This window comes from Hemiscyllium ocellatum, chromosome 5 (assembly GCF_020745735.1).
Source record: "Hemiscyllium ocellatum isolate sHemOce1 chromosome 5, sHemOce1.pat.X.cur, whole genome shotgun sequence".
NCBI lineage: Eukaryota > Metazoa > Chordata > Chondrichthyes > Orectolobiformes > Hemiscylliidae > Hemiscyllium > Hemiscyllium ocellatum.
This window is the reverse complement of record NC_083405.1, coordinates 130,710,788-130,725,076: the sequence shown is the minus strand read 5'-3', so window position 1 is coordinate 130,725,076 and position 14,289 is coordinate 130,710,788. Positions and strand designations below refer to the sequence as shown.

Sequence of the window (14,289 nt, the reverse complement as noted above, 5' to 3'; positions counted from 1 at the left end):
GGTCTATAATAAGCTGGGTCATCTCTACTGCCCTTCTTGAACAAGGGCACAACATTTGCAATCCTCCAGTCCTCTGGTACTAAACCTGTAGACGATGACGACTCAAAGATCAAGGCCAAAGGCTCGGCCGTCTCCTCCCTAGCTTCCCAGAGAATCCTCGGATAAATCCCATCTGGCCCAGGGGACGTGTCTACTTTCACTCCTTCTAGAATTGATAGCACCTGTTCTTAACTAACCTTAATCCTTTCTAATCTAATATCTTGTACCTCATTTTTCTCCTCTACAATATTCTCCTTTTCCTGAGTGAGAACCGATGAGAAATATTCATTTAGCACCTCTCCGATCTCCACAGGGTGCACACTCAACTTCCCACTTCTGTCTTTGACTGGCCCTATTCTTACCCTAGTTATCCTTTTATTCCTCACATACCTATAAAAAGCTTTAGGGTTCTCCTTTATTCTACCTGCTAAAGACTGCTCATGTCTTCTCTTTGCTCTTCTTAACTCCTTCTTTAAATCCTTCCGAGCTGATCTGTAACTCTCCATCGCCTCATCTGAACCATCTCATCTCAATGTCACATAAGCCTCTTCTTCCGTTTAACAAGAGACGCAATTTCTGTAATAAACCACGGTTCCCTTTCCTTATCACTTCCTCCCTGCCTGACAGGGACATACCTATCAAAGACATATCTGTTCCTTAAACCAGCTCCACATTTCGATTGGCCCCATCTCCTACATTTTGCTACCCCATTCTATGCATCCTAATTGCATTATAATTGCACTTCCCATCTCGATAACTCTTGCCCTGCAGCATATCCCTTTCCAATGCTAGACTAAACATAACTGATTTATGGTCACTCCTCCAAAGCGGTCACCTACCACTAAATCAAACACCTGGCCTGGTTCATTACCAAGCACCAGATCTAGTGTGTTCTCTTGTCGGCCCTTCGACATACTGTGTCAGGAAACTCTCCTGTACACATTGGACAAAAACTGATCCATCCGACGTACTAGAGTTATAGCATTTCCAGTCAATGTTGGGGAAGTTAAAGTCCCCCATAATGGCCATCCGGTTCCTTTCACTCCTATCCAAAATCGTTTTGCTAATCCTCTCTTCCACCTCCCTGGAACTCTGCAGAGGCCTATAAAAAACTCCCAGCTGTGTGACCTCTCCTCTCCTGGTACTAACCTCAGCCCACACTACCTCAGTAGATGAGTCCTCGCCAAAAGTTCTTTATAATTCTTATCCGTTATACTATCCTTGATTAACAAGGCCACACCTCCCCCTCTTTTACCACCTTGCCTGTTTTTTAATGAAAGATCTAAACCTGGGAACCTGCAACATCCATTCCTCACCCTGCTCTATCCATGTCTCCGAAATGGCCATAACATCGAAGTCCCAGGTACCTATCAATGCTGCAAGCTCACCTACCTTATTCCGGATACTTCTGGCGTTGAAGTAGACACACTTCAAACCAGTTTGTGACTGTGAAACCCTATCCATGCCCTCCCTACTCTCATCCTCCTGTGCACTGGACTTACACCTCAGGTTTCCACCCCCCTGCTGAGCTAGCTTAAACCCACCCGGATAGCACCAGCAAATTTCCCACCCAGGATATTAGTACCCTTCTGGTTTGTAGAGGTCCCACCTTCCCCAGAATGAGCCCCAATTATCCGTAAACCTGAAATCCACCCTCCTGCACCAACCCGGCAGCTACGTGTTCAGCTGCTCTCTCTCCCTATTCCGTGTCTCGCTATCACGTGGAGGAATTATTGCTGGAATATTAATCTCGAGATCCAGGTAATGTTCAGGGGACCTGAGTTTGAATGGGAGATGGTGGAGTTTGAATTCGATACAAATCTCGAATTAAGAGCTTAATGATGACCATAAATCCATTGTTGGAAAAACCCATCAGGTTCACTAATGTACTTTAGGGAAGGAAACTGGCATCCTTTTCTGGTCTGGTCTACATGTGACTCCAAACCCACAGCTATGTGGTTGATTCCTATCTGCCCTCTGGGCAATTAGGGATGGGCAATAAATGCTAGGCCTGGACAGCGATGCCCTCATCCTGTGAATGAATAAAGAAAGAAAAATCTCTAATGCTCTTTTTTATCTGTCAGCCAGGGCTCCCCGATTAGCAGCTCCAATCAGGGGACTCAGATTCTATGAGATCCACCTGGCTGACCTTGTTACAATAACTGCAGGATCTTTGTCTGAGGATCTTGGGTGAATTTCTGCCGTGCATCTTGTAGATAGTACACCTTGCTGTTACTGAGCGTCGGTGTGGGAGGGAGTGGATGTTTGTGGATGTGGTGCCAGTCAGGCGGGTGCTGCTTTGTCCCTGGATGGTGTCAAGCTTCTTGAGTGTTGTTGGAGCTGCCCCCATCCAGGCAAGTGGGGAGTACTCCATCACCCTCCTGACTAGTGCCTTGCAGATGGTGGACAGGTTTTGGGGAGTCAGGAGGGTAGATTTCCTTGTCTCTGCCCTGCTCTTTAGCCACAGGGTTTGCCTGACTGGTGCAGTTCAGAGTCTGGTCAGTGGTATCCTCAGGATGTTGAATGGGGGCTATCCAAATGCAAGTGAGTGCTGCAGGAGAGTACAAAGGGAGTGCCACACTATCAGAGATTCTATCTTTTAGATGCAATGTTAGACTGAGGTGCTTTTGACCTTCCCTGGTGAACATAAATCATCCACTGACATTATAGAAAAAGGTGATGGGAGCTCCCCCTGGTGTCCCAGTGACATTGTAAAACCAGAGAATCTGGCCATGTCCCATTGGGGAATGTGGGGGTGATGCTGTCCGTGTAAATCGGCATTTCCAACATTTCAAACGCCGGAAAGTTTAAGAAGTCCTTCGTTGGGCTTTGAAGTGTTTTGGGACACCTGGTGGCTGTGGAAGGTGCTACACAAATGCTTCTTTTATTTTTAACCAGCCATTTGAGTAAGCAATGTCAATATTTTCCTGATTGCGTTGTAATGGGTTTGCTCTTCTCTGTTCTTACACAGGGCTTTATAGTTGGAGTGTTGTACTGCTTTATGAACCAAGAAGTAAGCAAAGCCTTTTATTTATCGCAAGAATACACTTTATCCATTGTAAATAATTTTTTTATGTACATAGGCAATTACTGAAGCAGTTCTGCACGGTCTTTGTCATAAAGTCATAGAGATGTACAGCGCGGAAACAAACCTTTTAGTCCAACCCGTCCATGCAGACCACATATCCTAACGCAATCTAGTCCCGTTTGCCAGCACTTGGCACATATCCCCCCAAAACCTTCCTATTCATATACCTATACAGATATCTTAAAAATGTTGTCATTGTACCAGCCTCACCCATACAGTCTGCTCCGCCATTTGATCATGGCTGATGTTTCTCAACTCCACTCTCTTGCTTTCTTCCCTTAACCTTTGATCCTCTTACCAGTCAAGAACCTATCCATCTTTGTCTCAAATTCACTCAATGACTTGGCCTCCATAGCCCTCTGTGGCAGCTCATTCCACAGAGTCACCTCCCCTCTGGCTGGAGAAATTCCTCCTCATGGTTACTGCATAGGGTCATCCCTTCACTCTGAGGCTGTGCCCTCAGGTACGAGTCCCACCCACTACTCGGGACACCACTCCATGTCCACTCTACCAAGGCCTCTCAGTTTCCTGTAAGTTTTAATCAAGTTCCCACCCACCCCCATCCTTACCCCTTGTAAAGGTGCCTTCTTGAACCGCTGCAGTCCACCTGCTGTGGGTTGACCCACAATGCCCTTAGGGAGGGAATTCCAGGATTTTGACCCAGTGACAGTGAAGTAATGGTGATATATTTCCACGTCAGAATGGTGAGGGCATGGAGGGGAACTTGCAGGGGGTGGTGTTCCCGTGTATCTGCTGCCCTTGTCCTTCTATAAAGAAGTGGTCATGGGTTTGGAAGGTGCTGTCTGAGGATATTTGGTGAATTTCTGCCATGCACCTTGTAGATAGTACACACTGCTGCTACTGAGTGTTGGTGGTGGAGGGATTGGGGGGAGGGGTGGAGTTCAGTTGACTGGACGGTTGGTAGGTGAAGCAGTGTGATGCCAACAACATGGGTTCAATCCCCACACCAGCGGAGGTGACCATGAATGACTCTCCTTCTGAACATCTCCCCTTACCTGAGGTGTGGGTGACCCTCAGGTTAAACCACCATCAGTTGTCTCTCTCTCTAATGAGACAGCAGCCCCAATAGTCAGAGGGAAATTGAGAAACAAACTTGTAGGGAGATCTCAGCTATCTGTGAGAATAATAGGGTAGTTATGGTAGGGGATTTAAACTTTCCAAACATCGACTGGGACTGCCATAGTGTTAAAGGTTTAGATGGAGAGGAATTTCTTAAGGGTGTACAAGACAATTTTCTGATTCAGTATGTGGATGTACCTATTGGAGAAGGTGCAAAACCTGACCTACTCTTGGAAAATAAGGCAGGGCAGGTGACTGAGGTTACAGTGGGGGAACACTTTGGGGCCAGCGACCATAATTCTATTCGTTTTAAAATCGTGATGGAAAAGGATAGACCAGATCTAAAAGTTGAAGTTCTAAGTTGGAGAAAGGCCAATTTTGACGATATTAGGCAAGAACTTTCGAAAGCTGATTGGAGGCAGATGTTCACAGGTAAAGGGACGGCTGGAAAATGGGAAGCCTTCAGAAATGAGATAACAAGAATCCAGAGAAAGTATATTCCTGTCAGGGTGAAAGGGAAGGCTGGTAGGTATAGGGAATGCTGGATGGCTAAAGAAATTGAGGGTTTGGTTAAGAAAAAGAAGGAAGCATATGTCAGGTATATCCTTAGAAGTGAATCCTTAGAAGAGGATAAAGAAATTATTGACTGGGAGAGCTATAGCTCGAGTTCATTAGATGGGTCGGTGTTTGTACAATGTGTGCAGGAGGGTTTCCTGACACAATATGTCGACAGGCCAACAAGAGGGGAGGCTATATTGGATTTGGTTCTAGGTAATGAACCAGGCCAGGTGTTAGACTTGGAGGTAGGTGAGCACTTCGGGGACAGTGACCACAACTCGGTGACTTTTACTTTAGTGATGGAGAGGGATAATCGTGCGCCGCAGGGCAAGAGCTATAGCTGGGGGCAGGGAAATTATGATGCAGTGAGGCATGACTTAGGATGTGTGGATTGGAAAAACAGGCTTCAAGAGAAGAACACTAATGAGATGTGGGGATTGTTCAAGGAGCAGCTACTGCGTGTCCTCGATAGGTATGTACCAGTCAGGCATGGTGTAAAGGGCCTTGTGAGGCAGCCGTGGTTTAGTAAGGAATTGGAGTCCCTTGTGAAAGGGAAGAAGGCGGCATATGTAAAGATGAGGCGTGAAGGTTCAGTTGGGGCGATTGAGAGTTATAAGGTAGCCAGGAAGGAGCTAAAGAGGGAGCTAAGAGAAGCGAGAAGGGGACATGAAAAGTCTTTAGCTGGTAGGATTAGGGAAAACCCAAAGGCTTTCTATAGGTATGTCAAGAATAAAAGGATGACTAGGGTAGGTATCGGTCCAGTCAAGGATAGTAGTGGGAAGTTGTGTGTGGAGGCGGAGGAGATTGGAGAGACGTTAAATCAGTACTTTTCATCAGTATTCACTCAGGAACAGGACACTGTTGCTGATGTGAATATGGAATCACAAATAATTAGAATGGATGCCCTGGAAATATGCAGGGAGGAGGTTTTGGGAATATTGGAAAGGATGAATATAGATAAGTCTCCTGGGCCTGATGGCATTTACCCCAGGATCCTATGGGAAGCTAGGGAGGAGATAGCAGAGCCATTGGCCTGGATTTTTATGTCGTCATTGTCTACGGGAATAGTACCAGAGGACTGGAGGATAGCGAATGTGGTCCCATTGTTCAAGAAAGGGAGTAGGGATAGCCCTAGTAACTATAGGCCAGTGAGTCTGACTTCAGTGGTGGGCAAAGTCTTAGAGAGAATGGTAAGGGATAAGATTTATGAACATCTGGGTAGGAATAACGTGATCAGGGATAGCCAGCATGGTTTTGTGAAGGGCAGGTCGTGCCTCACAAACCTTATTGAGTTCTTTGAGAAGGTGACTAAGGAAGTGGATGAGGGTAAAGCAGTAGATGTTGTGTATATGGATTTTAGTAAGGCGTTCGATAAGGTTCCCCATGGTAGGCTAATGCTAAAACTTCGGAGGTATGGCATTGAGGATACATTAGAGGTTTGGATTAGGAATTGGCTGGCTGGAAGGAGACAGAGGGTAGTAGTTGATGGATTATGTTCATCTTGGAGCGCAGTTACTAGCGGTGTACCACAAGGATCTGTTTTGGGACCATTGCTTTTTGTTATATTTATAAATGATCTAGAGGAAGGACTTGAAAGCTGGGTAAGCAAGTTTGCGGATGACACAAAAGTCGGTGGAGTTGTGGATAGTGAGGAAGGAAGTGGTAGGTTACAGCGGGATATAGATAAGTTGCAGAGCTGGGCGGAAATGTGGCAAATGGAATTCAATGTAGCTAAGTGCGAAGTCGTTCACTTTGGTAGGAATAACAAGATGATGGATTACTGGGCTAATGGTAGGCTACTTGGTAGTGTGGATGAGCAGAGGGATCTTGGTGTCTATGTACACAGATCTCTGAAAGTTGCCACCCAGGTAAATAGTGCTGTGAGGAAGGCATATGGTGTACTGGGCTTTATTGGCAGAGGAATTGAGTTCCGGAGTCCTGAGGTCATGTTGCAGTTGTATAAGACTCTGGTGAGGCCTCATCTGGAGTATTGTGTGCAGTTTTGGTCGCCATACTATAGGAAGGATGTGGAAGCTTTAGAACGAGTGCAGAGGAGGTTTACCAGGATGTTGCCTGGAATGGTAGGAAAATCTTATGAGGAAAGGCTGAGGCACTTGGGGCTGTTCTCATTGGAGAAGAGAAGGTTTAGGGGAGATCTGATAGAAGTGTATAAGATGATTAGGGGTTTAGATAGGGTAGATACTAAGAACCTTTTACCGCTAATGGAGTCAGGTGTTACTAGGGGACATAGCTTTAAATTAAGGGGTGGTAGGTATAGGACAGATGTTAGGGGTAGATTCTTCACACAGCGGGTTGTGAGTTCATGGAATGCCCTGCCCGTATCAGTGGTGAACTCTCCTTCTTTATGGTCATTTAAGCGGGCATTGGATAGGCATTTGGAAGTTATTGGGCTAGTATAGGTTAGGTAGGATTCGGTCGGCGCAACATCGAGGGCCGAAGGGCCTGTACTGCGCTGTATCCTTCTATGTTCTATGTTCTAAAGTAGGAGTGTACATAAGAGGGAAATCAGGAGGGCAAAACGGGGACATGAGATAGCTTTGGCAAATAGAATTAAGGAGAATCCAAAAGGTTTTTACAAATATATTAAGGATAAAAGGGTAACTAGGGCCCCTCAAAGATCAGCAAGGTGGTCTTCGTGTGGAGCCACAGAAAATGGGGGAGATACTAAATTGATATTTTCCATCAGTATTTACTGTCGAAAAGGATATGGAAGATATAGACTGTAGAGAAATAGATGGTGACATCTTGCAAAATGTCCAGATTACAGAGCAAGTGCTGGATGTCTTGAAACGGTTAAAGGTGGATAAATCCCCAGGACCTGATCAGGTGTACCCGAGAACTCATAGGAAGCTAGAGAAGTGATTGCTGGGCCTCTTGCTGAGATATTTGTATCATTGCTAGTTACAGGTGAGGTGTCGGAAGACTGGAGGTTGGCTAACGTGGTGCCACTGTTTAAGAAGGGCGGTAAGGACAAGCCAGGGAACTATAGACCGGTGAGCCTGACCTCGGTGGTGGGCAAGTTGTTGGAGGGAATCCTGAGGCACAGGATGTACATGTATTTGGAAAGGCAAGGACTGATTCGGGATAGTCAACATTGCTTTGTGCGTGGGAAATCATGTCTCACGAAGTTGATTGAGTCTTTTGAAGAAGTAACAAAGAAGATTGATGAGGACAGAGCAGGAGATGTGATCTATATGGACTTCAGTAAAGCATTCGACAAGGTTCCCCATGGGAGATTGGTTAGCAAGGTTAGATCTCATGGAATACAGGGAGAACTAGCCATTTGGATACAGAACTGGCTTAAAGGTAGAAGACAAAGGGTGGTGGTGGAGGGTTGTTTTTCAGACTGGAGGCCTGTGACCAGTGGAGTGCCCCAAGGATCGGTGCTGGGTCCTCTACTTTTTGTCATTTACATAAATGATTTGGATGTGAGCATAAGAGGTACAGTTAGTAAGTTTGCAGATGGCACCAAAATTGGAGGTGTCGTGGACAGTGACGAGGGTTACCTCAGATTACAACAGGATCTGGACCAGATGGGCCAATGGGCTGAGAATTGGCAGATGGAGTTTAATTCAGCTCAATGCAAGGTGTTGCATTTTGAGAAAGCAAATTTTAGCAGGACTTATACACTTAATGGTAAGGTCCTAGGGAGTGTTGCTGAACAAAGAGATCTTGGAGTGCAGGTTCATAGCTCCTTGAAAGTGGAGTCCCAGGTAAATAGGATAGTGAAGAAGGTGTTTGGTATGCTTTCCTTTATTGGTCAGAGTATTGAGTACAGGAGTTGGGAGGTCATGTTGCGGCTGTACAGGACATTGGTTAGGCCACTTTTGGAATATGACATGCAATTCTGGTCTCCTTCCTATCGGAAAGATGTTGTGAAACTTGAAAGGGTTCAGAAAAGATTTACAAGGATGTTGACAGGGTTGGAGGATCTGAGCTATAGGGAGAGGCTGAATAGGCTGGGGCTGTTTTCCCTGGAGCGTCGGAGGCTGAGGGGTGACCTTATAGAGGTTTACAAAATTATGAGAGGCATGGATAGGATAAATAGACAAAGTCTTTTCCCTGGGGTGTGGGAATCCAGAAATAGAGGGCATAGGTTTAGGGTGAGAGGGGAAAGATATAAAAGTGACCTAAGGGGCAACATTTTCACGCAGAGGGTGGTACGTGTATGGAATGAGCTGCCAGAGGAAGTGGTGGAGGCTGGTACAATTGCAACATTTAAAAGGCATTTGGATGGGTATATGATTAGGAAGGGTTTGGAGGGATATGGGCCGGGTGCTGGCAGGTGGGACTAGATTGAGTTGGGATATCTGGTTGGCATGGACAGGTTGGACCGAAGGGTCTGTTTCCATGCTGTACATCTTTATGACTCTATCTCTATTACTCTAAAACTATGGTGAATTGACCTTGACCTTGGAGGGAGTGGATATTTGTGAATGGGCTCAAAATGGTGCTTTAATATTGTCAATGCTTTAAAGGAACATGCAATTCTTCCAACAGGTGCAGACAGAGATTTACCGAAGATGGCTTAGCAGAAAACTGAACAGTTATGGGGCCGTGCCAGTCATAGGGAAAACCCAGATGGACACTTCCTGTTGAACTCTAGGTCAAAGGTCAAGCGGAAAGCACTTTCGACCCCATTCGCTGACCCTCCCGTCTACTTCACTTTCTCACTGTTGAAGAAATCTGTCCCCTCCTAACTTATGGAATCTTTCGTTATTTAATTTTATTTCAAAGGAATCAGTGTGAGCACGAGTTGGGCAACCTGGAAGGATCTAACCACACCAGGTGAGCAAACTGTTGTTCTTAAGCCTGAGATAGTGTGATACTTAGATAATCAGATAATAGGAGCAGGAGTAGGCATTCAGCCCTCAAACGTGCTGTGCCATCAACATGATCATGGCTGATTGTCCAACTCAGTCTCCTTTCTCCCCATTCCCTTTGATCTCTTTCATCTTAAAAAATACTATATTTGTCTCTAATACATTCAATGCTTTGGCCTCAACCACTTCCTGTGGCAGAGAATTCCACAGACTCCCCACTCTCTGGGGGAAGACACTTCTCCTCATCTCTGTCCGAAATGGACTACTCCAAACATTGGATACAATGGTATCAAGGAAGCTACAAGGAGAAAGTGAGGTCTGCAGACGCTGGAGATCAGAGCTGAAAATGTGTTGCTGGGAAAGCGCAGCAGGTCAGGCAGCATCCAAGGAACAGGAAATTCGATGTTTTAGGCATTAACCCTTCATCAGGAAAACCTGATGAAGGGCTTATGGCCGAAACGTCGATTTCCTGTTCCTTGGATGCTGCCTGACCTCCTGCGCTTTTCCAGCAACACATTTTCAGCTCAAGGAAGCTACACTCATCATCTGCCCTACTGACCCTGTGACCCCGTATTGAGGGTGCGTGTGTTTGCAGTTCCCTGAATGAAGGGGTTGTAACAGCCAATTCTCACATAGTCAGCTCCCAGAGACAGAAATGCAGTAATGACTGTCCTGCTGGTGAAAGGGCTAAAATCTGGGCTAGACATCATTGAGGACGCAGGGGTCTAGATTAGAGTGGTGCTGGAAAAGCACAGCAGGTCAGGCAGCATCCAAGGAGCAGGAAAATCGATATTTCAGGCAAAAGCCCTTCATCAGAAATATAGACAGGGTGCCTGCAGAGTGTCTGCGTGGGTTTCCTCTGGGTGCTCCGGTTTCCTCCCACAGTCCAAAGATGTGTAGGTCAGGTGAATTGGCCATGCTAAATTATCCCTAGTGTTAGGAGCATTAGTCCGAGGGGAATGGGTCTGGGTGGGTTACTTTTCAGAGGGTCGGTGTGGACTTGTTGGGCCGAAGGGCCTGCTTCCACACTGTATGGAACCTTATCCATCATAGAGGACACTCCTATTTTTTCGGATGAGACTTTTACATCTGCCTGAAAAGGGAGTTGTGGCCAAACCTGATTGAATGTTTTGAGGAAGTGACAAAGATGATTGATGAGGGCAGGGCAGTGGGTGTTGTCTACATGGACTTTACCAAGGCCTTTGACAAGGTCCCTCGGGACAGGCTGAAGTCACATGGGATCCACAGTGAGCTGGTCAAATGGATACAGAACTGGCTTGGCCTCAGAAAACAGAGTAACAATAGAAGGGTCTTCTTCAGACCGGAGATCAGTGAGCAGTGGTGTTCCGCAGGGATCAGTGCTGCACTCCTGTTATCTGTAACACTGCCTGCATACATGATGTAGAGGAGCACTCGGACAGTTTGACTGGAAAGTTTGCGGGCGACACAAAGATTTGGAGAGCTGTGGATACTGGGAGGATTGCCAGATACAGCAGTTTATAAATCAGCTGGAGAGTTGGGTGGAGTTTAGTCTGGACAAATACGAGGTGATGCATTTTGGGAGATCGGTTGTAAGTGGGAAGTATACAGTAACTGGCAGAACCCTAATAGCTTCAACATACAGAGGGATCTAGGCTTACTGTCCACAGTTCCCTGAAAGTGACAACACAAGTGGATAAGGTGGTCAAGAAGACATGGCACGCTTGCCTTCATTGGCAGGACATAGACTATAAAGATTGGCAAGTGTTGTTGCAGCTGCATAGTACTTTAGTTAGGGCACATTTGGAATATTGTGTCCAGTTTTGTTTGCCATACTACCACTGGAGGGTTTGGAGAGGATACAGAAATGGTTTACCAGCATGTTACCTGGTTTGGAGGTTATTAGCTGTGAGGGGAGATTGGACATGGTTGGTTTGTTTTCATTTGGCCGAGGGGCGACCTGATAGAAATGTACAGAATTATGAGAAGCACGGACAGAACTGATAATGGGAGTCTTTGTCCCAGGGTAGAAATGTCATTAACCAGAGGGCATAGGCTTAAGGTGAAAGGGGCTAAGTTTCAAGGAGATGTGAAAGGCAGGTTTTTTTTATCACAGAGAGTGGGTAAGTGCCTGGAATGTGCTGCTGCAGTAGGTGCTGGAGTGGGATACAATAGCGATGTTTAGGAGGTGCCTTGATGGATGGAGGGAATAGAGGGATCCGGACCGTGCAGAAGCTTTTAGTTTAGAAAGGCATCATGTGCTAGCACAGTTTGGGTGGGCCGAAGGGCCTGTTCCTGCACTGTGCTGTTATTTATCCTTTGTACAAGTTTTCTAATGTCATGCAAAGGTCACATAAATACTGCCTGCCCAATGATGCTCAGATCTCCCCTGACACCTGCTCTGTGTGAAGAGATAGCTAGATCGTAATTCTTCAATAAAGTGCACTGGTCTTGTCTTGTGGGCAGTTTGAGTAAGGCTGACACTGATGGACCACTCCTTGCTGCCCTTCAACAGCTGCTGGTGGGGGTGTGCTGGGAGTTATTCCTGAACCACTTCAATCCTGGGATGAGGTGAAGCAGATATTAGATTACTTACAGTGTGGAAACAGGCCCTTCGGCCCAACAAGTCCACACTGACCGAAGAACAATCCACCCAGATCCATTCCCCGACGTTTACCCCTTCACCTAACACTACGGGCAATTTAGTATGGCCAATTCATCCTGACCCGCACATCTTTGGAGGAAACCGGAGCACCCGGAGGAAACCCACGCAGGCACGGGGAGAATGTGCAAACTCCACACAGACAGTCACCCGAGGCTGGAATTGAACCTGGGACCTTGGTGCTGTGAGGCAGCAGGGCTAACCTCTGAGCCACCGTGCCACCCGAAGTGCTGATGACCCAGGGATAAATGCAGTAGCGTGTGCTGTGTCGATTGGCTTGATGGTATTGCTGCTAGGTTATTGATTCTGAAACCCAGGCGATGGGGAGCTGCCTTTGAACGTGGTAGGTGGTGAGTCGCAGCTCTGACAAAACACAAGACATCCAGGACAAAACATCCCACTCGATTGGCATCACATCCACAAACACTAATGAGTTGTGAGCGTGGAATTCCCTTCCTCAGAGGGAGGTGATGGCTGTGTTAATGTAACATGGTTGAGTTCTGCAGATTTTGACGAGAAAGTGAGGTCTGCAGATGCTGGAGTATCAGAGCTGAAAATGTGTTGCTGGAAAAGCGCAGCAGGTCAGGCAGCATCCAAGGAGCAGGAAATTCAACGTTTCAGGCATAAGCCTGAAGAAGGGTCGATTCTCCTGCTCCTTGGATGCTGCCTGACCTGCTGCGCTTTTCCAGCAACACATTTTCTGCAGACTTTGCACACTATGGTGTGGACAGGCAGCGAAGGGGAGAGAGTCCACCATCACATTAGGTAAATGGTGCAGCACTCAATAGATGGAGCTGGGGAAACACAGACAGCATCTGAGGAGCAGGAAAGGCAATGTTTCAGGACTGACACAGTGCTCCGGCCCGAAATGCTGTTCTTCATGATCCTCGGATGTGAAATGACCTGTTGTTTTTTTCCCAGCTCCACATCTATTGACTCTTGACCCTCAGCATCTGTCGTCCCTACTGGCTCCAAGAAGAGTGCAGCAGACTTGATGGGCTGAATGGCCCACTCCTGCTCCAAGTCCCATGTCCAGCCCTCTTTGTTTGGAGGGTTTTAGCTGGTCAACACCCATTGGCTGAGCTGGTAGCTGCTTCCTCGCTGTTAGACTTCTAACACGGATCTGACTTGTTGCTATGTGCTCTGAAGGCCTTTGGAACACTCTCTGATCATGAACCTCTGTGCTGTTTCTCTTTGACCCACAGGTAGGCCTCATGCGAGACGTACAATAGGCAGCCCCTGCTGTCGAGACTGGAGTTTGACCAGCATTGACCAACTTGGTCTCCCTGAGGATCCCCCGTGAGGAATTCGATACCGAAATCTTGGGGCTCGGTCTGTCATGAGGTGGCTATTGGCTCAACATCCATCCGACTCATGATAATTTCCAGTGAACTCCTGGGGGGGGTGGGGGGACAGCTTGTGGAAGGGCTGTGCCATTTCTTTGTCCAAAATCGCACTCTCGATGAGGAACTACAAGGAGAGAGGCAAAAACAGCTGGCATTTATATGGCACCTGTTGCATCCACGGGAATTCCCAAAGCTCTTGGCAAACCACTGAAATGTTTCTCTTCTCGAAGTGTGGCGATGTTTGGGCATCGGGAAATTGTACAGAGAAAATACCCACATGTAGGTGTGCAATTACGAACCGCTCATCTGGTTTGTGTTGGTTATGTTAGTAACATCAAATCTTGGAGCTGGAGTAGGCCATTCAGCCCTTCAAGTATGCTTCTCCATTCAATACAATCATGGCTGATCCTCTATCTCAATGCTCTGTTCCCACTTTCTCTCCATACCCCATGATTACTTTAATATCGAAACATCACAGAGGGTGGTACCATGTGTGGAATGAGCTGCCATAGGATGTGGTGGAGGCTGGTGCAACTGCAACATTTAAAAGGCATTTGGATGGGTATATGAATAGGAAGGGTTTGGAGGGATATGGGCCGGGTGCTGGCAGGTGGGACTAAATTGGGTTGGGATATCTGGTCGGCACGGACAAGTTGGACTGAAGGGTCTGTTTCCGTGCTGTACATCTCTATC

The 14,289-nt window shown here is 46.8% G+C and overlaps 1 protein-coding gene across 1 annotated transcript in view; it reads left to right on the top strand.

Annotated features, from left to right (window-relative positions):
* LOC132816246 (growth hormone-releasing hormone receptor-like) overlaps positions 1–13,482 on the top strand; it is a 105,125-nt gene extending 91,643 nt beyond the window's left edge. Inside the window, exons 13-14 of the mRNA XM_060825742.1 lie at positions 3,011–3,052; positions 13,456–13,482. Of these exons, the coding sequence (XP_060681725.1) occupies positions 3,011–3,052; positions 13,456–13,482 (69 nt within the window). The remainder of the gene's footprint in view (positions 1–3,010; positions 3,053–13,455) is intronic.
* Positions 13,483–14,289: the final 807 nt, after the last annotated feature.